This window comes from Suricata suricatta, chromosome 2 (assembly GCF_006229205.1).
Source record: "Suricata suricatta isolate VVHF042 chromosome 2, meerkat_22Aug2017_6uvM2_HiC, whole genome shotgun sequence".
NCBI lineage: Eukaryota > Metazoa > Chordata > Mammalia > Carnivora > Herpestidae > Suricata > Suricata suricatta.
The window spans coordinates 147,141,846-147,167,208 of record NC_043701.1 but is presented as its reverse complement, the minus strand read 5'-3'; the positions used below and the strand labels follow the sequence as shown (position 1 = coordinate 147,167,208).

At 44.9% G+C, this 25,363-nt stretch overlaps 1 protein-coding gene across 12 annotated transcripts in view; it reads right to left on the bottom strand.

The window, feature by feature from the left end:
• The window catches only part of WDFY4 (WDFY family member 4), a 274,355-nt gene that overhangs the window by 215,296 nt on the left and 33,696 nt on the right, over positions 1-25,363 (bottom strand). For 11 of the 12 annotated variants that reach the window (XR_003905611.1, XM_029932110.1, XM_029932111.1 and 8 more), the window contains exons 6-12: positions 25,078-25,267; positions 23,100-23,289; positions 20,889-21,046; positions 18,493-18,945; positions 16,176-16,280; positions 14,134-14,324; positions 6,502-7,082 (exon numbers count right to left, since the gene is read on the bottom strand). Coding sequence is in view for 11 of the 12 variants with exons in the window: in XM_029932110.1 (XP_029787970.1) it covers positions 6,502-7,082; positions 14,134-14,324; positions 16,176-16,280; positions 18,493-18,945; positions 20,889-21,046; positions 23,100-23,289; positions 25,078-25,267 (1,868 nt within the window). In the remaining variant the exon portion in view is untranslated. Of the gene's footprint in view, positions 1-6,501; positions 7,083-14,133; positions 14,325-16,175; positions 16,281-18,492; positions 18,946-20,888; positions 21,047-23,099; positions 23,290-25,077; positions 25,268-25,363 lie in introns of those variants that run through there. The other variant, XM_029932109.1, reaches the window with a different exon arrangement.

The window sequence follows — 25,363 nt, the reverse complement described above, 5'->3', positions numbered from 1 at the left end:
ATGAAAGACCTGAATGTAAGACAGGAAACCATCAAACCCCTAGAGGAGAAAACAGGCAACAACTGCTTTGACATAAGCCGCAGCAATTTCTTACTCAACACTTCTCCAAAGGCAATGAAATTAAAAGCAGTTTTTAAAAGGAAGAATACATTTGGAGGACTCACATGAGCTGGTTTTATGACTTATTACACAGCCATGGTGATCAAGACAGTACTAAGGGAAGAGCTAGACACACAGATCAGTGGGGGTCCAGAAAAAGACCTACGTAAATATGGAAAATTGGTTTTTCACAAAGGTACAAAGAGGGGCGCCTGGGTGGCTCAGTCAGTTAAGCGTCCAACTTTGGCTCAGGTCATGATCTCACAGTCTGTGGGTTCGAGCCCTGTGTTGGACTCTGTGCTGACAGCTCAGAGCCTAGAGTCTGCTTCAGATTCTGTGTCTCCCTCTCTCTCTGCCCCTCCCTTGCTCGTGCTCTGTCTCTCTCTCTCTCTCAAAAATAAATAAACTTAAAAAAAGACTGTTGAGGGCTCTGGTCTGCAGAGCATCCAGTGCAACCTTATCTTTGCTTGGTGCACACTGCTTTCCTGCTGAAACACGTCCCCTTATGGGCGTGCATTCCTGCCACAACTTAAGTTCAGATTACAGGTCACTGAGATGGTTCCTTTTGTCGACATAATGAACTAAAGTCAGCCCATGAGGCCCAGCAGGAGCTACAAGAGGTCAAATGCTAAGGCAGGAACCAAACCATCTGACCGCCAACAGAGCTGGCTGTTTTTGAGGTGATCCTGCTTTTGAAGAGGCACATCTCTGGTCCCAGTTGTAGAGAGTGGCCCTTCTAGACCACAAAGCCCATCCTTCCACAGCGCTGCCCAAAGGCTCCCATGGCTTCACATCCCCTGCAAGGTAAAACTAAAATGGCCTAGTGTGGTGAGCAAACAAGGCCCACCATGGCCTGACCCACTCCTCTGTCCACCTTCACCTCCAGACCCTCACTGCTGATCAGCTGGCCAAGAAGGATGTCATCCATCTCAGGTAACGGTATCTGGTAAATACCAGGGAAGGTCAGCATACTGTTGGTCACAACTGCAGCTGTCACTCATTGATCTTCATTGAATGACATTCGTGGGGGTGCAGTGTGAGTGTGGGGTGTGTATGTATGTGTCTGTGGTTTGTATGTGTGTGTGTGGTATGTATGTGGAATATATGTGTGCTGTGTGTATGGGAAGGGTGTATGTGGTATGCGATACGAGTGTGTGTGTGTGTGTGTGTGTGTGTGTGTGAAATATAGGCATGCTATGAGTGTGGGGATGTATGTTTCATAGAGATTATATATTCTATATTTTGGATATCACATATGTATTTGGGCAATTCCCTAATATATAACTTCTGTTTCATGACCGATGTTCCTTCAATCATAGTTTTTATATTAATTAAACCAACTAATGCTTGTGGAGAGCTGAGCACAGCATCAGGCACACAAGTGCTCAGCAAACAGCAGCTGGGATCCCTATGGATAGCTCCATTATCACCTCTACTCCTCACCTCACAACAGCGCCTCAGAGTAGATACTCATTATCCCTGCCTTCAAATCGGGAAATCAAAGCTCAGGGAGATAAAGCAACAAGCCCAAGGGGCATGGCCACTAAGGCGTCGACTGTTCGGCCTGAGTTGAAGGGCCAAGGCCTCTGCCCCTCCTCCCTGGAGAGCAAGGCCCACGTTGCCCAGACGGGACTGAGCCAAGTCACCCGCTAAGTGTTAGTGGTGGGTAGGGCTGAGCACCCTGTCCCCAGTCCCAGCCCACTGCCCTGCCTTTACCCTACAGATTCTCTTATGACAGACTAGGGTTTCACTTCTTCTCAAGCCATTAAGGAAGGTCAAGGGTGATATATTTCTTTTCATGAGGAAAAAAATTGCTCTACTTATGAAATCTGACTCCTATACATTTAAAACTTACTCATCATGAACCCAAGATGACATCTGATACAAATATTCATCTATAAAGAATTCAGGCTGATGCCAACTATAGGGTAGAGACCAAACTTTAAACTGGAGGCTATTGTGTCCAAACATTTGGGAAATCATCACCATTACTGTGGGAGTTTCCATGAGAAACAGGGAGAACACACACACAAACACACAATACACAGGTTTTGTAAGTAGACCCAGGATCAGAATCTGGCTCTATTATTTCCTTATTAAATGTGTGACTTTGGCCATGTTGTATCCTTTCTTAGCCTTGGTTTCTTTAGTGGTAAAATTCTTGGATTGAGAGGCAATTAAATGAAAATAAGTGTTCAGTGTTTAGCTCTCAGAAACATCAAAAAATGACTATTGTGGGACGCCTGGGTGGCTCAGTCATGTAAGCGTCCAACTTCAGCTCAGGTCATGATCTCCCAGTTTGTGAGTTTGAGCCCCATGTTGGGCTCTGTGCTGACAGCTCAGAGTCTGGAATCTGCTTCACATTCTGTGTCTCCCCCTCTCTCTGCCCCTCCCCTTCTCACACTCTGTCTCTCTCTCTCTCTCTCAAAAATAAATAAACATTAAAAATTTTTTAAAAAAGAAAGACTACTGCTTCTCATCACTCGATACTGTCATCTGGTGCTGACAACTATTTCCCTGCCCTCTAAGAGCTGGAAGAGTAAAGCTCAACACTGAGATTCCAACTTGACCTGCATACTATCCCCAGGGTAGAGGTCTCCTCAGAGACACCCTCCCCCAGAATAGAAAGATCAGGGAGCCTCAGAAAGGGAATTCTCCCTCAAGGTAAAGCAAGAAGAGAAGGGCCTTGGGGTCCTGGGTGGCTCAGTCAGTTAAGCCTCTGACTTTGGTTCAGGTCACGATCTTACAGCTCGTGCGTTCAAGCCCTGCACTGGGCTCTGTGCTGATGGCTCAAGGCCTGGAGCCTGCTTTCGATTGTGTCTCCCTCCCTCTTCCTGCCCTTCCCCTGCTCACACTGTCTCTCTCTGTCTCAAAGATAAACATTAAAAATTAATTAATTAATTTAAAATTTAAAAAATAAAAAAGAACTCACAGGTACAGAAAATAGATTGGTGGTTGTCAAAAGCAGGGGATCGGGTGGGCCAAATAAATGAAGGGAGTCAAAAGGTACAGATTTACAGTTTTAAAAGAAATACGCTGTAGGAATATACGGTACAGCATGGTGACTCTAGGTAATAACACGGTATTGCATATTTGAAAATTGCACAGGGAGTAAATCTTAAAAGCTCTTATCACAAGAAAAACATTGTAATTAGTGAAGTGATGGGTGTTATTAACTAGACTTATGTGGTGATCATTTTGCAATATATACCAATATCGAATCAGTATGTTTTATACCTAAAAGTAATACAATGTTATAGAGTCAATTATACCTCAATAAAAAATACATGAATAAATGCCTTATTGGATGGGTTAGCTAAAATTAGATTTAGGTTAGGTTGATGGACTGCGCAAAATTAATATTGGGCAACAGTAATATATCATTAGAAATATAAGTATACATTTAAGAGTTATATTAAGTGTTTACTTATATACGTAACACATATTTACTGGAAAGAAGATAAAGATAACAGCAGAGTAAACACTAAACCGTTAAATATTATGAGGATGCTATTAAATTGTTTTAGGATAACCACTAAAAGGCAAATAGAGAGTATAAGATCAAAACAGTAGATGAGAAAAATTAAATAAAAAAATAAAAATTCTAATAATTCAAAAGAAGACAAAAAAATCAAAAGAAAAAGTGGGACAAATAGAAAATACAAAATAACAAAGTAGAAATCATTTCAAACATATTAATAATTATAAAAATGTAAACAGAACACACACTTCAGTAACCAAAAAATATCATGCTGGGTTGAATGACAAAATAAAGCAAAAACAAAAATAGCTCATTACTATTTACAAAAAGCACACCTAAAATATTAGAACACAGAAAGCTTAAAACAAAAGAATTTCTTTAAAAAAATTCTAGGCCCATACAAACCAAAAGAAAGCTGATGTAGCCTTATTATTATTAGAAAAATCGTTTCTTTGTTTTTAATTTTCTTAACTTTTTTATTTATTATTGACAGACACAGAAAGACAGAGCATGAGCACAGGAGGGGCAGAGAGAAAATCTGAAGGAGGCTTCTGGCTCTGAGCTGTCAACATAGAGCCCAATGCAGGACTCGAACTCACAAACCATGAGATCATGACCTGAGCTGAAGTCAGACCCTTAACCAACTGAGCCACCCAGGTGCCACAGAAAAAATTGTTTTTATGGAAAAATGTACTATTGGAGATAAAGAAAGCCACCCATATAAGGTAAAAAATTTTGATTCCATGAGATGACATAAAAGTTATAAATATGTGAGATTTGAATAGTCTCAAATATATGTAAAGTAAAAATTCACAGAAATTGACAAATATACGAATATAATGAAAAATATCTCACTTATCTTAGTAACTGATATATGTCAAACAGACTAATCTGAAAATCTGAAAAAGACACTTGGCCAATTTGATCTAGAGGACATAAATAGAACATTGACCCTAACAATTAGAAAATATATGCATTATTTTCAAACACACGTGGAAGATTTATCACACTGGAGGCTGCAAAGTCAAGCTCAACTAATTTCAAAGAATTACCATCATCCAGTCCACCTTCTCTCATGATGATAAAATTAGAAATCAACAATGAAAGAAAATGACCATATAAAATACTCTGTAACTTTGGAAATCCACAATTCTAACAAGATTCAAGAATGAAACTCTAAGTCACAAAAGAAATGGAAATATTTAGGACTAAATAACATTGAAGGTCCAACATAATGAAAATTGCATGATACAGCTAAAGTAAAGTGAAAGAGACATTTGCATTTAAAAAGAGGACTGAAAATCAGTCTCCTTATCAATAAATTCAGAAGAATACCAGAATAAACCAAAAGAAAGGAGAAGACATAATAAGAATGAACAGAAAAAGACAGAAATAGAAAATTTACCCATGAGAGGTAGGAAAAGCTGACACGTACTTCAAGGGACATACTAATAAATAAGCCCCCTGTCAAGAATGCCAGGGGGCTGGGGAGCAGGGGAAAGGATGAACACAATCATGTCAGGAACAAAAAGTTAAAAGGATATTATGAACAACCTTATGCCAGTAAATTCAAACTTAGATGGAATGGGAAAATGAACTTTAAAAATGACTAAGAATGATTCAAGAAGAAATCTGAATTTATTCTCATAAAGATAAATCTTAACAAGAAAACACCAGGCTTATGAGGGTTTTACTGGCAGACTCTATCACAAAGCTAAGGAATAGAAATAGTAATCTACGTAACTCTTCCGGAGAATGGAAGAGGCAACACTGCCCAACTCGTGTGAAGAGGCGACCATAAGCTTTATAGTAAAAACAGTCAAGAGAAGAGCGTGAAAGGACAAACTGTCTCAGGAGCAAAAGTCTTGGGAAAAAAATTAGCAAATCAAAGCCAGCAATAAATATATCATGAGCAAGTTGGTATCTGCATGAATGCAAGATTAGGAAACCAATTACTTTAACATATTAGCTGATGAAATGAGAACAATCATGATTATCTCCATGGATATTTGGCATCCATCCCTCTCACCACCAGCCCCCAGTGCTGAAATCTGACCAACCCAACATCTTCGGATAAAAATGTGCAATGTCTTTCAGAAGGGTGTCCTGTGGCAGTCACTGTAAGATGGCTTGGAGAGGTGGTAGGCAGGGAGAGTTTCTTGCAATATTAACTTGTGTTTTGTTGTTGTTACCCTGGGAGAATACAAAAGATAACCAACTATTGCTGTTGTGTTCCATCATTGGTTTCCTCTGCCCCTCCAAAGGTAGGAGGGGTGTTCTTTGCTCTACCTTGCTTTAGTGGAATTCTGTCTTAAAGGAATGAAAGTCTGGGGTCATGGAGGAGATAGGCCTGTGAAGTAAGAGGAGATGATTGTCTTTGCTACGGGAGGTGGAAGCAGTGAGAAAGACCGGGAAGAATCAGACTTGGGGAAGGATGCTGTGGTCATCTTGTAAGTCAAAGGACCTCCTCCCATCCCCTGACAGTGTAGGGGCAAGGGTGAGGGCAGTGGGTAAGAGAAGGCCCCCCAAAGGTTGCCCAGCACACCATGGAGGCCAGGCAGAGGTACCAAGGCCCCCAGGAGCAGCAGCAAGGATGCCAAAGGAGAAAGTGAGATTATCAGCAGAGTTCTGCCCTTGGTTTCCAAGATCTGGGAAGCCCCCTGGTTCTCGTGCAACTCAAAAGCATCCTCCAACCATGTATTGACTCAGAGTGGTTTTCTTCTGCCTGCTCACAAAGGCAGAGGAGATTGGAGTCGAAGTTAAATCTATGTAAAGGGGAAAAAAGAGTCACATGACATTTTTGCACACCTAGTTGCAGTCTAGGCTTCCTACCCACTGCACACGCACAGGACAGTTGGGGGAAAACAGGAAACAGAGATACACTGATGACCCAATTACAGAAGCAGGCAGCAAAGCTCTACCTCTCCTCCAGGTCTGGCCACAGCTTGAAGTTGCCTTGGAGGTCACTGCCGGCCTCTTCCTTCTGGGCATTCAGAGCTCGGTCCTGCCCAGCCCTTGGGGACTCCTTCAGGTCTCTGCGCAGGTGGAGGGTGCCACTGGCCATGCTGTCCAGAAAGCTGAGGATCTGAAGGCAGCTCTGTATCTTGGGTGGGAATGGGCTGGCAGAGGCAAAGGCCTCACTCAGCAGATCAGCAAATGGCCTGGCCTTTGTGTCCACCTCGGAGTGCAGAGGGGCTCCGTCTTCCTCCCGGGCCCCGAAACAGCCCAGCAAACAGAGGTCCTCAGCCAGCTTCTCAAAAAGCCCATTCTTCTTGAAGAAGTCACTGTTGACAGGGTCCAGGTGCAACGCTGCAGACAAGGCACAGAGGGTGTGCAGGACCAGGTCCAGGGTCTGGCTGGGGGACACCATCCCCGACGCCTGCAGCGGGGGCTCCTGGAGAGACCCCTCCAGGTCAGAGAGCAGAGACAGGAGTCCATTGAACCCACTGGACACTCTGAAAGCAGCACGGCCTTTGGGGGTCTCCAGGATCCTGAGTAGAGACTGAAACACCAACAGTATAAAAATGAAGAAAGCGCAGGAGACAACTTTTTAACAAAGAGCCCCTACACATCCCTGCCAAAGCATTGCACATGCTCTTGCCTATTCAAGTTGCAGGAACAGCGAGCTACCTGAGGGTGATTCTGAAACAGTGGAATGTCTCTATTGTTCCTCCTCATTTTAGTTGCCCCTCAGTGCCTTCTTTCAAACTGCAGCTGCTAAAGTCTATGCTGATGTATAAGGTTGCTTTACTGTCCTGGATCTTGACTTCAACGCATCTCCCTCCAGAAAGCTCTCGTTGACCCCTACTTTATGCTTCCCCAGGCCAAGTGCTCACACAGCCCTCTCTCATTTGTTGAACCCAATTCTCGTCACACTGTACTGAAGTGACTTGAAAATTGTCTCAGCCTTCCACTAGACTGAAGCTCTGTGAGATCAGGCAACTCACTGCTGTGGAATGTAGCATGCACTTAATACATATTTGCTGAATGAGTGGAATGAACCATCTCTTACAGTGCAAAGGAGACTCATGGTGAAATCTACATAAAAGTAGCTTATTATTTATCTCCCTCTCTTTGCAAACATGAGTACCTTTATTAAATGAAGACAGATAGTAAAATGAGTCTACTTAAAATCTGGTGTGAAAATATGAAGGAATCAAGATAGAGAAGAGAACCATTTAATGAAAGGAAACCTAAGAAAGGCAAATAGAATAGATCATGTATGCAGCTCAGGCTATTTGTAACATACATAATAGAATCTACCTTCTCCAGATCACTTAGATTTTACTAGACACATTTTTATTCCCTTCTGCAATCAAACATTTATTGAGCACTTACAATGGGCCGTTCATTGAGTACAGTGTGTGGTGTACACTAGATATTTAACCAATGTTTTCAAGGGAAGGAAGGAAAATAGGGGATAAAGGAAGAAAGGGAGAGAGGGAGGGAGAAAAGACTGTATTTAAGTAATTCTCATTCTGTGCGAAAGTGTCACACCTAAAAGTGAAGAATGTATGGATGATTTTATTTTTTAAAATTGTTTATGTTTTTATTTTATTATTGAGACAGAAACAGAGCATGAGTTGGGGAGGGGCAGAGAGAGAGGGAGACACAGAATTTGAAGCAGACTGTAGGCTCTGAGCTGTCAGCACAAAGCCTGATGCGGGGCTTGAACCTACAAACTGTGAGATCACAACCTGTGCTGAAGTCAGATGCTTAACTGGCTGAGCCACCCAGGCACTGGATGATTTTAGATAAATATTAAAACCCTCTAGCTTTTAGTATTTTCCTTTTTGTTATTCACAAAAGTTGCTTGGGACTCCATTTATGTCCATCTTAGGTATGCTTCTGAGAGAGTGGCCAGTACTTGTGGTTTCATTAGCAGGTTTTCAAGAGAGGTGTTAATTGTTTTATCCTCTAATGCCCTAGTGGCACAAGAAGGGATTTTCTGGGCAGGCACAATTTCACGCCAATTCCGAGATGCTTGAGACAAGGTATGAAATAAAGAAACTCCCAATTGATTGCATGTGTGTTGGGGGGCTGATTCTGTGTCTTAAATGCATGGTTTAGGATGACAGTCTATACAGCATGATGTGTGAAAGCTAATGAACGAAGAGAAAACTGGTCAGTCAGGAAAAGAAAAGGAGGGAATGGACAAATTTTAAAACTGTCATTGAGAGAAAGTCAAACAAAAACTTAGTAAAGTTTTAAGTAACTATTAAATATGAAGCCATGCACTTTGGGCGAAGAAAGGTAATTTTCCAGCTCTATCTTTAAATGCTGGCAATCCTAATCCAACACAACTTATCTGAAACAGTATAACTTATATCCCTAACACCCAAATTTTCTTCTCTAATATTATATTCTACTCCAAGACACCTGAGCTGCTCAGCGGTAGGTCAACTCCATTTTGGGAGCAGGAGAACACAAAATAAGCCAGAACTACCTGAATGCCCACAGCCAAGGACTCTTTCAAAGAGGAAGACAAGGGAGATCCTTAAAGACCTCCACTGTCCCATTTATGACATTTCAAGATATTTTTTAAAAAAACAAAGTTTATAGTAAGTAGGAGAATCTATGAAAGGCCAGAGCCTGTGCTTACATTCAAAATGGACAAATAATAGTATAATGTAGAAAAATTCATCCTACCAATAGGAGTCAATTGATCTTTTCTTGGTTATAGGAAAAAAAAATACGCAGCTTACAGTGGTGAGATCAATGACTACCCACCACAGCTCAGGAGGATGGCATGGGGAAACTGAATTGTCATTTTGTTCTTTAAAAGAAATTCAGCACCAGGGCCACCCACTAACAGGGGGTCAAATCAGAGTCATGGGGGAGACTTCAGGGAAATGGGCTTTCCAAACTGCCAGAGAGATGGAGGCAAAAATGAAATATGAAGGAGGAGGCAGTGATAATGGCTTGCTTTCTCTCCCTGGATGAAGACATGGCCAAACTACTTGTGAATTTGGCTGAAACCCCAGGAAAAGTTGACTTTGTAGGCAGGTCCTTCAAAGAAGCATAGACTGTTGAAGCAGGTTCTCCGGAAGGGTGGTGTTCCGTGAGTGTGAAGCTTATGGTGTAGCAACACTAAGACATCTCAAAGGGCAAGGCCTTTCTCTGTGTGGACAGCATCCGCACAGCTGCCTGCCCCCACAGCCCACCCACTGGACTCTGAGGCCAAGACAGGCCACACACAGCTCTCCTACATCTGTGCCTGCCTTGTGTGAACAACTCACTCTCAACACAACCGAATATTATTTCTTCCATCAAGTTGGAAACATACTCTAACTTTGAAGTGTGTGTATTCGAACTGGCCTCTTCCCACCGACTGATAACCCACAAGAAAGGATGAACACTGGTGTCTCATACAGCCGTGCATTGCTTTGTCTGCATCTGACCTTACACCTGGTCATGTGACTCTTGCCATGAAAAATAAATAAATCACCAAGACATTGGGAAATCTTAAGCTCTAGGATGTTAAGCTATCTAAATTTATGAGAGTGTTTTCCGTGGCTCCTAAAGCCACTCAGAGGTTGTTTAAGTTAAATGGATTGGACGGAGCTCTGCTGTTTAGCACAAGGGCACATTTCAAAACAAATATGAAAAATGGAGAATGATCAAAAAACAAACAAATCAAGTTACAGGCGATTGTCTGAGTGCTGGATGACCACTAAACTCCCCTCTTATTCAAGAAACTACCTTCCAATCATCCAATTTAACACCAGACATTGCTTAAAATGACTCCATCACTCAGAGTGTTGAGAGGAGACATTGTTAAAACAGAGCAACCCAACGAAAGTCCTTCTCACGATCTGTGTCTCTCAGTGGGTCTGTCCCCTGTAATTCCTGCATGGCTCCTTTCTCCTCCTGTTGGGAGGGGGGAGGAGAAAGAAATGGCTGTCCTTAATTGTTGCTTTGTTTGATTTATTAAATTCAGGATCATTATCTAAAATGGGGGTAATCTCATTAGAACTTAGACTGCTCTATTATTTCTTAGGATGGGGTTAATTTCATATTTGCAGAGTCATAAAGTAAAGAGTCCAAAATCCAATTACAAAGGCTTAATTTCATAGCAACTAAAGAGAAACATTTCTACCATAAAGGAAAATAAATACTGCGCTACTTCGGAAAACGATTTGTCAGGAACTGGGGGCCTAGAACGAGGGTCTCCATTACTGTCATTCAACTTTGCATGATAATGCATCACGTAGGCTTGTGAGTCTGCGTAAGGGAGTAAATTTAATCAGCTGAAGTCAAAGTAATCAGGCTGGGGTTGACACATCTCGAGAAAGGTCAGCGTTAAGCACATTTTCTCCTCCTTAACTCAGTTACCATGTCATCGTCTCTGAGTTCGTATTCCTCCAGCTTGAATCCATAAAATAGATGTCTGCTGCAAAGCACTAACTAGGTTAGGGCTAACAGGATTTATTTCACATTCTATTATTTGTTATTCCTCATAATTTTCCATGTGTCACGCTGGAAGACTGGTGAGGTAATGGGATTAAGCACAGAGTTGAACAGCTAAATGTATATTAGCAAATCAATCTGAATTTGTGCATAACCCAATCATAGTCCCACTGGCAGTGGAGAGGAAATTCATTTGCCTACATTATTCTTTAACTCAATTATCATTTGCCAGAATTAGGTGGTGAAGTCACAAGCGCTTGTGTATTGGTATGAAAGCGCCACTGGATTTTGGAAACCACCGCCCTAAGTTGGGTGTTTCAGGGGGAATTTTCTCCTCCAAACCAGCTGGCGGACGGTCTCGGGGAAGGGAAGTGAGGGTCACACCTTGATGTAAATGCATGTCAAAGATGGCAAAGCTTTGGTGGGGGCAGAGGGTACTGCCTTTGAGGTCACCTCACTCCTTCATCTGCCCCCCTCCCATCCTATGTCTGACTCGCTTTGTAGGCACAATGCTTTGGGCAGAGTCCACCCTCAACTTCTAAAATGGGAGATCTAGCCAGAAAGAACTAATTTTACATCTTTGTTTCTAAAGTTCCAACAGATTCCAACAAGATGATTTGGAACCAATGCAGATTCTAGATTTGACTCCAGCGAACATCAAAACACCGACAGTCACTCACATGACCCAGTGGTTGGCAAGTCAGGAACAGCCCCATGTCCCCGCAACACCCACTGGAACAACAAAGTGTCAACAGCCCTGATCCTGGGAGAGCCCTAGCAGCAACACGCACCAGCCCCCAACCAGCAGTGACTTGGCACCCAGGGAGAAGCAGCACATTGAACACGGGGTAGGACTTTGTTAAATAAGCTTACACAGTGTTAATCCCTTGATAGTGTGATTCTGAAATGATATTGAATCTGTAAAACACCATAAAGGCTTTACATTGCTAATTCTAGAAATTCAGTCCTATTACCCAAGGGCTGACACTCCAATAAGGTGCCTCCAGGCTACAGAGTAAATAAGATGAACTTTCCATGAGCAAAGCAGAGCACATTTCTGGATAACCGACATAGAAACACTTGTTCCCTCCAAGCAAAGTAAACCCAAAACTTTCCTCTCTGTGGATCTGTTTGACTCTCAATGTGAAAAGCTCAGAAACAGATGGGGATTCCAATTATTTATCCCCTAGGAAACCAAAATCCTGATACTGAGGTTATGGTTTCTTTGTTGCTAATCAGAATAACGCAAATGTAAATCAGGCTGAAGACAGACATGTGAGGGGAAAAAGGAAAGATCCCTAGATTTTAAGTCACTTATCTTAGATTCAAACTCAGCTCATTTATATTAGATGCTTCCTGGACATGTCCCTGCTGGAATGTTAAGACTGGACCACATGGGGGCGCCTGGGTGGTTTGGTTGTTGAAGCATCCAATTTCAGCTCAGGTCATGATGTTGCGGTTTGTGGGTTTGAGACCAGCAACGGGCCCTGTGCTGACAGCTCAGAGCCTGGAGCCTGCTTCAGATTCTGTGTCTCCCTCTCCCTCTGCCTCCCCCACTTGCACTGTCTCTCTTTCTCTCAAAAATAAACATTTAAAAAAATAAAAACAAAAAATTGGACCGCATGAAGCTAAAGTCCTTCCTAGCTGTAAATTGCCATTCATTCTTGGTCTGTCTTTCTCTTACACTCCTTCACGTGGCTCCTTCACTTCCTTTACCAAGTCTGATTTTATTTCATGTAAAACTAATTCCTTTGGCTCTGTAACTAAATCACTGTTTTGGTTCTTGTCATCTGTGAAATGCATGATAATTATGGTAACAATGTCACTTTTGGATAGGTTTCTCCTGATGCTTTGGCCATGCCCAGCACTGCAGGCTCAGGCCATGTGACTGATGATGGGAACTCACGTGTCTGACAATCACATGACTTGGCTGGCTCTGCAGAGATAAGTAGGTAAAGGAAACTGAGCGCTGCTCTCTAAATGTTAAAATGGTTTTGTACAGAAAGAGGCATGGCCGAGTAAGTCTGATGGTTTAATTTTGGAAGTCAGACCAGCTCCATATTTTTTTAATTCACCAGTGACCAACATACATTACTGAGACATGAGCATGTGTTTGGCAAGGGGCTGTGTTGCATGTATACGTGACAGGTCCCCAAGTCAGCTCCTGAGGGATATTTGCATTTACATCTGCTCTTCTCTTAAATGGCATATAGCCAAAGAAAGGGAATTTTTCAAACTGTGTAAGGCCACAAAGATAAAAGGAATGGAAAAGCAAGACCAACAAAATTGTGAAAGCTGTAAGGAAGAAGGCATGGTGCTGATGACATTTATTATCATTCTAATTGTTTGAAGATAATTTGATGATTGTTAGCCATCCTATAGAAACAAAAACCTATACTCGTCTTTGTTACACCCAAGTGACACCCTAGGCTTACTCCTCCCATTTGTGCCCTCTGGGCCCCTGCCTCTTATTCCATCTTCCCAGCTCAAACACCCTCCTCTGCAAGCCTTCCTCAACACGCAAGGCAGGGGTGGGCTCTCTTACTCCTCTGCACTCAGTACTTTCCAGGGCATTACCGCATTGCGTTGCCATTCTGCTCACTTATCATGAGTTCCAGTCTATGAGCTCCCGGATGGCAAGGGCTATATCTCATTCAACTGTGTGTCCCAAGCTGGTAGAGGGTGGACCCTAAATGCTGGTCAAGTAAACAAGGCAGCTGCTTGGCCTCCATTGATTCAGACTCTACTTCCACAGTTTACAGTGTTGCTGGAAGACTTATTTCCTGGCACCCACTGCATCCAAATGAGCTGTGCCCAAAGGAAGTTGGACAGAAATTGACGTGTGCCAGCACCAGGACGGCAGAACACCTTGTGCAATTCTTTGTCTGCTGGCTGGATTCGATGCCAAGGTGACAGCTGTCCCTGAATGGTATCCCCTCCCCCATCACTGATTGGACTATACAGAGGAAGGAAACCGCCAATGTGTCAGGCTACTGAGGATGTAGGATTTCTTTGTTACGGCACTACCCTACCCGTACAATACAGTGACCGACTGAATGAGGGAACAACGCATGCGCACATGCCAATTGGTCACCAGCTGCATGTCTGCGGGAAAGCCCAGCACAAAGGAAGACTGATGTCACCTGCAGGAGATCCAGTTTCAGCTCCAGCTCCCCTTGAGTGGACGAGCACAAAGCGCCCACGATGATGCTCATGTACTCCTCCGCGTTGATGACTGAGAGCTGCTCCAAGATGCTGAGTGAGGACTCCCGGTACCACTCAACGTCCAGGAAGATCTTGATGAAGGGCACCATGCCGTGGTCTTTCAGGACAACTGTGGACCAGACAGTACGGGGCTGGAGCAACAGGGCGTTGGCACCTGAGTTCTAATGACAAGGAAAGCTCTCTCCTGCAACTCCGGGTTTGTTTTGTTCCCTTTCATTGTGTCTCTTCTGCCCATTGGAACTCTTTTTTGAGGTATTTGGCTGGCTCAGTCGGTAAGCGTCTGACTTCAGCTCAGGTCATGATCTCCTGGTTGGTGGGTTTCAGCCCCACGTCTGGCTCTGCACTGATAGCTCAGAGCCTGGAGCCTGCTTCTGATTCTGCGTCTCCCTCTCTCTTTGCCCCTCCCCTGCTTGCACTCTGTCTCTTTCTTTCTCAAAAATAAATAAGCATTAAAATTTTTTAAATAAAAAATTTCTTTAAAAGAAACATTTCCCCCCCCCAAAATCCACACCCACTGTTAAAACTAGAAAAGGAAAAGAGAAATAGTGGAACAGAGAACTAAAAAAAGAAAAAAAAAACAAAAAACAAAAACCAAAACCAAAACAGATAAATAAAATTAAAACCTTTACTTTTTATTCTGTGAAAATTTTGTTTTTGAAGTTTTTTTTCAATTTTTCAGTGCAGTTAACTAGATTTTTAGAAACCTAATCCAAACTTTAACTAGACAATACTTCTGTCTATTATTGCCACTTAATACCCTAATCCAGGGTCAATGGTAATGTTCTCTCTTCTCTCCAGAATTCTTACTGCAAACAAACCATAACTGAATCACATGTGGAATAAGAACTAGGAAGCAACTGGAAATTCAAGTGGCCTGATGTAGATTTGAAGCAGGTTGACTCTGTGAGAAAGGATTTCTCCAATTATGGGGCCCGGTACCCCTACATGGAAATTACCTTGGACGCCTGGTAAAAGTAGATTCCTGAGCTCCTTCTTGACCAGCTACCTATTAAATCTCTGGGAGTGAGCCTAGGAATATGCGTTTTTTTTTTAATTTGAGAGAAAGAGAGAGAGAGAGAGAGAGAGAGAGAGGGAGAGAGAGAGAGAGAGAGAGAGAGAGAGAGAATCTTAAGCAGGCTCCACACTCAGCATAGAGCCCAATGCGGGGCTCAATCCTACAACCCTGGGATCATAACCTGAGCTGAAGTCAAGAGTTGGATGTTCAACTGACTGAGCCACTCAAGTGCCCCTAGGAATATGCATTTTAATCAGCACCTCCAGGGAACCTTTTTCGAACATTAGAGACCCTCTGCATATGAACTATTCATTCATATTTGGCATAGTTGATGTATGAGGGCCTCAGATAAATGCACCCCAAATCACCAAGCTCACTGATGTCAGATTGTTGATACACCCACCTCATAACATAATGTATATGTGTATATAGTTAATGCACCCACTAAACACACACACACAGACACACACACACACACACACTCACACACGGAAGCCACATGATCTTAAGAAACCAAAAATATTTTAGATGGATGGAGCTATTGAGTCCATCATGAGCTGGAAGCTTTTAAAAATGATTCGTTTCCTTTACTCCTAGTTTTGGAGTAATTGATTTGGATTTTTTTAAAAGCACGTTAGCTGGTGCAGCAGGATAGTAATAGGTTTTACTTGAAAGAGGGGGAGCATTCTGTGGTCTCATAAATCCAGGACATCTCTTTAGGATATCTCTATCCCAACCGTAATTAGGAGCCTTAAAAGTAAAAGCTGCCAACCCAGATGTCTACATATTAACTGATGAGCACTGGACATCAACCAGCAAATGGACATTAGCAACAACCTTAGTGCTGGCTATTGCTTGGGTTTAACCTTTGAAGGCTGACGTAAGCCGCTGGAGACAGTTAGTGCTTCCCAAGCAGTGACAAGATGAGGTTCGGACCGTCCTTACCTGCGTTCCTGACTGAGCCTCTCAGAAGCGTGACCACAGTTCTCAGCATCACACAGGTCAGTTCTCTCTCTGGATCCAGGACACCAAGCATGGACTCTTTGTTTCCTGGCATGTTTAAGAACCAATAAATAAAATCTTCAGTATCCATTGGATGATCTCAAATCTCTGGTTTCATAGTTTTCCATACTTATAAGGAAATGAGAACAGAATGCTTCTGTTATAAGTGAGTGTGCATCCTAATTTATAAGATTTAACCCTATAACCCCTTATACCATGGATCTCCAACATGAATACATTAAAATCCCCTGGAGGGCTTGTTGAAATCCAGAAGTTGGACTCCTTCCCTAGAATTTCTAGTGTAGGAGGTCTTAGATGGGGTCGTATAACTGTATTTTTCTTAAGTTCCCACATGATGTTGATGGAGCTGGTCAGAGGATCACCGCTGAGAACCACTACCCTACGTGATGTCTGAAGCCCCGCCTCTTTCACTTTCACTTGGACAGTTTTATACTTGGCCACTCATGCCTGTGAAGGAGGACACGTCAGCTCACCCCTGAGGATGGAGATGATTGACAGATTCTGGAGTGGATAAGTGTTTCCATTAGATTCATGACCCTAAACCAGGCCTGGGTGTTCACAAATGAATCCCCACTGCCAGGAAAGTGCCTGACCCAAGGGGGAAGCTTGGGGAATGAATGAATGAATGAAGGTAGTTTATTCACCGGGAGACAAGGTATCTAAGAAGAATAAGAAACATTTAACAACAGAAAGCACAAAGAAAGACTGGATACAGCAGCTCACAGAATAGTTCTTCTGGGAATGGTGATAGGTCTGGGGATTGGATTGAAAAGCAAATTCAATATCAGGCAGCTAAGAAGCAATATTGCAGGAATGTAACATGGAAACATTAAACACAAAGACTGTGCAAAGGGCAGTGGGGGAAAAGCACATAGCAAAATATTCTCCAAGGCCTGGCCCAGAGGCTCAGATGTGTAAAGACGGGAGATCCCCATCTTCAATCTTGACCCTATTTGCATATACTCCCAGGGAGATGTGAGTCCTTCCTGGCATCCCGAAGGTGCCTGTCTAGCTCAGTCCTAGATGCAGTAACACAGAAGCTAGGGGGACAAGACTAACTCACATTCCTTGAGCACTTGAACTCTTCTTCTCCAGACAGAGCAGTGAAACCTTGTCAGTATTTCTTCATTTAATTCCTACTATATCTCTATGATGTAGATATTTTTGCACCCATTTAACAGAAGAAGAAACAGGCTCAGAGAGGTTAAATAACTTGCTCAGGATCACTCAGCTCATAAGTAACATAACCAGGATTCCCCTCCAGGGCTGTTCGGTCCCAGAGCCCACACTCTCTCACTCAGCATTTTCTCATCACACAGGCCCATGGGCAGACAGACTGATGACTTTAGCTTGAGTCTGAAGCCCAATCCCCAAAGTGGCCAGTGGCTCTAGAGCCCTCAGCCCCTGCCAGCCAGTGCAGGAGAAAAGGCCAAAAGGTAGGGAGAAGTAAGTGGCTGAATTCAGTGTCTGAGTCCCCTCCTCCAGGCTGAAATCCCAGAAGTGCAGGTGCAGACAGAGTGAAGGAAAGCCAGAAAGAATTGGGAAAAGAGTTTTCACGCCCTGGCTCCTCTCTGCAAACTGGTGGAGGTGGGGGTTGTGGACAAACCACAGATCAGCCCCAGCAGAGTGGGTACACAGGTGGTGGCTAGGCAGCGAGAGAGCCCAGACCAGCACTCCCGCCTGGACGGAGGGGACCCTGAAGAGGCTGCTGAGGTTGAGAGCCCAAGGTAGGGGTGAAGGGACGTTTCCAAGGAGCCACAGGTGCACAGCCCAGCAGGGCACACAAAAGTGGGATGAGGCTTAGAGAGGGAGACCATGTACCAGCTGACCACACACATACACAGGTCCCCCAAGCTCTGCCTGCCGAGCCCCAGGACTCCCTGAGCTCCCTTGGCCTCCTGATGTCTCTCCATCTACATACATCTACATAGCAGACAGTATCTGGGGCAGGAGGTATCTGCAAGCTGAGAATTCATCAGACCGACTCAGCCCCATGAGTCTGTTTAAAGTTCTTCCCATCCCTCTGGCCTCCTCATGGGGAAGATCAATCGAGGTAAAGCAAACAGAGAGGCTGCCTGCCCTTCGAAGCCACATGCCCCAAGGTACCTTCTCTGACCTTCATATTGCCAGGTAGCGTGGGGACGCTCGCTTTTTCTGTGATGTTGACGGGGGATGGAGTGGCACTCAGACTCCCAGCCCATTCCCCCCAACCCTCCTGAGGCTCCCAATTGGGAGTCACCTGACTTCCTCAGGATCTTGGCCCGCTTCCGCAGCTGGGCCAGCAGCAGCCCCAGGAGACCCGAGTCCCGGAAGATGTCAGTGAAGAGCAGGTCCCTGCCGGCTATCCTGAGGACACTCTGCAGGGCCATGAGGGTACAAGGTGACTCGGGGCTCTGCTTGATCAGGCACTGCACCTTCCGCAGGATCTCATGGGGCACATAATGCAGCTCGAAAACCAGGGCCTCCAGCAGCTGGAAGAATTGCTTCTGCACCGGGGCCAGCTTCAGGGGCACAATCTCCACGAACTGCGAGATGGGCTGCAGGGTCCACTCCAGCAGGAAGAAGTTGCGGGCGTTCCAGGCCCACATGGTCCTGATGGCTGACAGGACCTTGGTGCAGAGGACAGGGTCGCTGGCTTTCTGGAAAACATTCTGTAAGACTTGGAAAGCCTGAAGATTCTTAACAGTCACGCCTGGAGATGAAAGAAGGAATAATCCTGCAGGTCATTTCTCCTGCCTGTGCCCAGAAATACATGCTTGCATGACTATCGGGAAATAGCATTCACTTTCTATTTTCTAGCTCCTGTGGGTAAACGTCTATCAGAAGTCCAGGAAAGCCAGCTGCCCAGAGTGTGAGCAAGGCTGGGGCTGCATTGTCCAAGACGTGCTCACAGAGCACTGGAAATGTGGCCCTCTCAACTGAGATGGTCCGTGAGTGTAAAAATACACACTGGATTTCCAAGACATAGCATGGAAAAAAGGCCAAAAAAAGGGCATTAATAATTATTTAAATTGACCACATATTGAAATGGTAATATTTTGGGTATATTAGGTTAAATAAAATATATTATGAAAAATAAACTGTTTCTTCATATTTTTTTTTAAATATGGCTACTAGACCATTAAAAATTATGTGATATGTCTCCCATTATATTTCCACTGGGCAGGACTGGGCTAGAGGGTTGGTTTTAATTCATTAAAATCAAATGATGTTGTGGCACCTGAGTGACTCAGTCAGTAAAGCATGTGACTTTGGCTCATGACTTAAAGACTCGTGAGTTTGAGACCCGAGTCAGGCTCTGTATTGACAGCTCAAAGCCTGGAGCCTGTTTCAGATTCTGTGTGTGTGTCTCTCTCTGCGCCTCCCCCACTCACACTCTGTCTCTCTTCTTCAAAAATAAATGCACATTTTTTGGGGTGCCTGGGTGGCTCAGTCAGTTAAGAGGCTGGCTTTGGCTCAGGTCATGATCTCACGGTTTGCGAGTTCGGGCCCAGCATCGGGCTCTGTGCTAACAGCTAGCTCAGAGCCTGGAGCCTGCTTCAGATTCTGTGTCTCCCTCTCTCTCTGACCCTCTCCTGCTCGTGCTGTCTCTGTCTCTCAAAAATAAATTAAAAACATTAAAAAAAAAATTTTAAATAAAGGCACATTTAAAAAAATTTTAAATACTTAGATAAATAAAGTTAAAATTACTAAGCAAAGTCAGTATCATTTCTAGATGAGCAGTTAAATACAGATACCTTCTGAAGCCATCCCCTCCTTTTACTCCATCAGAGAACTCCTTGCCTCCAGCCCTCTCTGCTTCAGACCCAGAGATGTTTCTGAAACTTGTCTCCAGTCTAGAAACTTCCCTGTGTATCTGCTGGAGCTCTGTCCAAAGCCCCTTCCTGAACTGGCCCTCCAGCCTTGCAGCCTTCACTCTCCAGTCGTTTCCCCAGACCCCAGATATTTGTGGTCACCATTTCTCTCTCCAGGCAGTACTTTCTGCCTTTAAACTTTCTCCTCTTCCTTCCTATCTGGGCAACCCACTCTTAGCCTTGAAACCCAAACTGAATGGGGCCTTCTGTGCATGGTTTCCTGACTAACCCTGACAGACCCGACCCACCTGCAGGGTGTCATCACTGTGCCTGATGCACTGGTCAGCCCATTATGGAGGAGCTTTTGGTTCAGGGTATGTGTGACAGTCCCCACAGAGAAATTTTAGGGAGCAGATACCTGCTTGGTCACACGGGTGCCTCACCGGGGGCAGAATGGCTGCTGCACAGAATTCATCAATCAAACAATCAGGCTCAAAGAACTAAGAAAGCCTGACTCCGAGGCTGGGTGGCCATTTCAGGGCCATCAGCCCTTATGTACAAGCACATGTTGCAGAGTAAGTCATGGCAGAGGCGGGGGTGGAGACCCAAGTCTCCTGCCATTACTCAAGAAGGTCTTTGCCCTTATTAAGCAAACCTCTCCTCTAAAGCCCACCAAGACATCTAAAAAGTATATAAAGGAGAGATTTTAAATCCACAGGTAACCTCTGCAGAGTGACAGACAGGTGCCAAGTGTTGGTTTCTTCACAAAGAGTCAAGGAAAGACCTGGGTAGGATTTGTCAGGGCACAGCGCCAGGCCCCCGGAAACATAAAATGACCCACCAGAAGCCTCATGATGGAACTTGAAGCCTTCCAGCTGAGGGTATGTGACACTGTCAAACACCTTGAGCTCTGACCTCCCACAGGTAGTCAGCCACATCAACAGCTCGAGGAGCTCCTCCAGGTGGGGGTCCACTTCACTCTGCGCCAGCGCATCGTACCTGCAGGGACAGACGAGGCCAGCTCCTTGGACTTCGTGGGCAGGGCAGCCATCTTTGCTCATGATGCTGCTCACAGGGATGCAGGGGCAATGCAGACCCCAATGCTGGTGGAGACCCCAGAGGTCTCCACCAGGGGGCACCAAAAAGACAAGGGGAGTGCCCTGGATGAAAGTCACTCTGTTTGCACATGTCAGTCGTAGCTATAAGGATGTGCAATCACGATATAGAGAAACCTGTGAAGAGCTACTGCGTTTGCTCATGGGAAGGCTGCTTTCTGTGGCTGAAACCATCACAAAAGACTTTGCACCAGGAGAGCAGGGACACCCTCAAAATGAGAGATTTGATATTTCAAATGGGCAAACAAATGTCTTGGGAAGTAATCCAACTTTATTAGACTTCTTTTTTTTTTAATAGTTTATTGTCAAATTGGTTTCCATATAATACCCAGTGCTTCTCCCCACAAGTGGCCCCCTCCATGACTATCACCCCCTCCCTCACTCCCCCTCCCCCTTCAGTCCATGGTTCGTTTTCAGCATTCAGTAGTCTCCCTTGATCTGTGTCCCTCACTCTCCCCCACTCTCTTTCCCCCTTCCTCTCCCCATGGTCCCCTGCCAGGTCTCTCCTGTTAGACCTTCTTAATGCTTATGTCAAGGTTGAGTACTGTTTGCATTTTTAGCTACTTAAGTGTAGATGGGTACCTTACTCTTCATATGGAGAAGGATCTCTCTCTCTCTCTCTCTCTCTCTCTCTCTCTCACTAAGTCTTATTCCAGCTGTGCCATGTCAAAAGCAAAAGAGCCTGCAATATGACTTCAGGTAACACAGAAAAAAAAAATGAGCTGAGACAGGTCCTTCGTGCTACTCCTTAGAGCAGGCTCTTTTCCCCCTCCTGGCTTCTACAAGAAGTCTGGAGAAAACCAACCATCCATTTAACCAAAGAAATCTTCAAGAACTGCTATGACATGGACCTCCATGGGAGCAGTAGCCAGCTGGTCATGGTCCAGCCTAATGTAAAACGTGGCAACCCCATAGGAACATTTATTCTTGGTGTGCATTTGGAGGAATATCCTCAAGGCATTCATTGCCATTTAGTCACATCCTCTTAGGGCTTCAGCCCCCTCATCCAAATTGCCCCTCTAGACTAGAAACCTGGCTCTTCAGTGAAGTCTGTGAGGCACAGTGGTAAGCCATGCCCCATGATGAGAAGGGCTTCTCATATTAATAGAGCAAAGTGCAAGGGATACATGTGGCCATGTCCTTAACCAGCTTCCCCAAGAACAATGGACAAGTTGGAACAATCAAGGAATTTCTTTGAGTTCCATCTCTTGGCTTATCCAATCCTTGTATCCAATCCGAAAATAATATGGCAAGGCAGAGCAGAGGAAATCAGTCCAGACTCAGCTCAGTGGTGTCTTCATTTGGGTTTCCCATGCTCAAGGATTTGAGAGAGAGAAGGTGGCTTATCTGGGAATTGAAGCAAAAACACTACCAAGGGAGAGGGCCTAAGAGGAGGAGGGAAGGAAGCCAGTACAAGCAAGCACCTTGTTGGGCAATTGGGAGTTTTATGTGTCTGGGGGCTCTGGAAGTCAGGGGAGATACCCCACCCAAGGGGCAACTTTGCTGGGTAGTTATGCGTCAGCTCCTGCCAGTCCATGGTTGAGGGCTGCATTTAAGGGTTGTTGAACCCTCAGTACTTCCAGCTCCCAATCATACAGGCAGAGCTGGTGACAACAGTCCCAGAAAGCCCTCCAACACAGAGCTGTGGATTCTGATACGGGGCTGTCAAGCCCACATGTGTGCATGTGATAATACCACCAAATGACTTTGATAAAACTATTCTCACAGTCCCCATCAGTTCTCAAAGGCAGTGGCTCCCAAACCCTGATGCACCATGAATTATTTTTGCAGTAAAAGTCTCTCTGGCATGCTCCATGGAAATTTGTGTTTCAGAAGACATTCAAAAAAGCCTCAATATCTCTTTCTCCAAAGCAACCCAAATGATACGGAGGACCTAGACTTTGCCAGTGTCTTCCCCACCAGGTACAATCACTTACCGAAGCAGCACTTTGAGGAGAAGAGGGTAGCCCTCTCCATTCTCAAACTCTAGGAACAGAGCTGAGGAGACGGGGTAGGAGTCCTTCACAAAGCCCAAGATGAGGTTCACGGACTCGCTCACCTCGGGAGCAGGGAGAGCGTCTGCAAGCTTGGAGAGATTCTGAAGGGACAGTTTGATGCAATCCATGGCTGCCAGAGAAAAAATGAACCTGTTAAGTTTGGAGGCAATAGCTTTCCTACCATGGTCATCCCCTCCCCACACTCCTTTAAACTGTATATATCAAGATGTAAATGAGAATTAACTCAAAACATTTTCCTGCTGGGTCTTGAATCAAGAGGTCTCCCCCACGGGAAGTGTCATCCTAAGAGCCACACTGTGCAGACGCAGATGGAGAGCAGGCAAAACAGGAAGAGGAAGGAAGCCTCTTAGCTGTCTGCTCTTAATCCCCAGCATGCAGGAGGGGGCTGGGTCCGTTAGGTAATGGGCTACAAGATGAAAGACCTGAGCACTGCGAAAGACCTTCTTAAGGAAGCAACGCTGGGAGATGAGCAGAAATCAGCTTGATAAAAAGTTCAGGGAAGGATAGAAGAGTATGGAAGAAGACGAGGGGCAAAAAGACAGCCACTAAGATATCCAGGGGCTTGACACCCAGAAATGGGGGCCCCAGGGGAGGGGGAGGAACAGGGCCAGCTCATTTGTGGGCCCCGACCGTGGACCTTGCTGGTTACCCAGAGCTGTGAAAAGTCAAGGGAAGATATGAGTCAGAAGAGAGATGTCTTTGGATTTGTATTTTGATGGATCACTGTTTTCAGGGGTCTTTTACTAGAAGAAGCTGAGTACCAGGAAATCCACACCAGCGGATCAGCAAAAGCGTCTATGAGAACTTGAGTTAACACATGTTGTCCCCCAGCTGCAAGGCTTCAGATAACTCCCCACAGTCCATACGCCGGACAGGGTAGCCCCAAGAGCCACAGGTTTGGCAGGTAATTGCCAGGTCAGACCTTCTCCTCGGCCTGTACACCCATGGAAACTACCCATTCCCCTAAGGGGGTCCTGGGCATGGTACTCCAGGCAGCAGGCTTTCCACCAAGGTGGGAATTTTCCTTTCTAGTTATTGTCCTGGACAACTAACAGTAATGACACAGTGAGAGACCCCTGTCGTCACACACAGCTTTTTCTCAGGGCTCTCTGACTCTAGCCTATGGGGGGTACCTGGGTTGCTGAGCTTCTTAGGACCAGCTCAGCTCAGGGCCATTACCACTAGGCCCTGGCCTCACCAGGAGCCTTGAAGCCCTGAACTGGGGCTGACTTTGGGTCTTGGGCTCAGTTGTAAGAGGGCAGTGGGCTTGCTGAACTGGGTCACCTGTCACTGATTGATGTCCTCTGTCATGGGAAAGGCAGATCACAGGGCAAGGGGTTGCTATTCCCATTTTACAGATAAAAGAACTGAGGCACACAGGCACATACATGCCTGAGGTCACTCAGCTAAGAGAACAGGAGGGCAGAGCTGGGGTCCACACCTCAGCTGTCTGGCCACAATATCTACTGCCTTACTCCCTACATATGCTGCCCAGAGCAGAGCCAAAAGGAGATCGGGCATCCCCAAACTTAGGATATGACCCTCCCGTTTGTGCGCTGGGGACGTTAGCATGTTCTTATACTACTCTCAGTCTCTGTTTTCCCCATCACAAAATGCCATTAATGTCCATCTCAAAGAGACAGCTGAGATAATAAATATACAAATTATCTGTTGTGTGTGTTTGATGGTAGTTGAGTTCCCCTTTCCTTCCCTCCCCCAGGGGAGCACCAAAATAAATAATAAAAGCACTTGGGCAAAGGAAACCAAGCAAAAGGTCGTCGACTGGGCACAGGTGGGCGTCCCTGAAGATCCTGTTCATCCATTTCTTTTTTTTGGTTCCAGGGACTCACTGTAGAAAGTAGGCCCATATCCCACCCCTGGTCTCCTGGGGTCATACCCTGCAGGTATTCAATGATGCCAAGGTTCTGGGCCTTGGAGATTGCCCTCAGCACACAGAAGGTGGGCTCCTTCCAAAAGCAGCAACTGTGCTCCCGAAGACAGGTAGTGGCAATCACTAGAGATTGGAGCTCATTTCCTGATAGAAGTCTCTCCAGCCCCTGAGACTCACTGCAAATGTTCAGCAACATCTGGGAGGGGAAACAAGATGCCTCGTTAGGAAGCTTCCTTCCTGTAAGTAACAGATTTCTTCCCTTCTTTTCCAGAACTTTCAGGGTAGGTCTCAG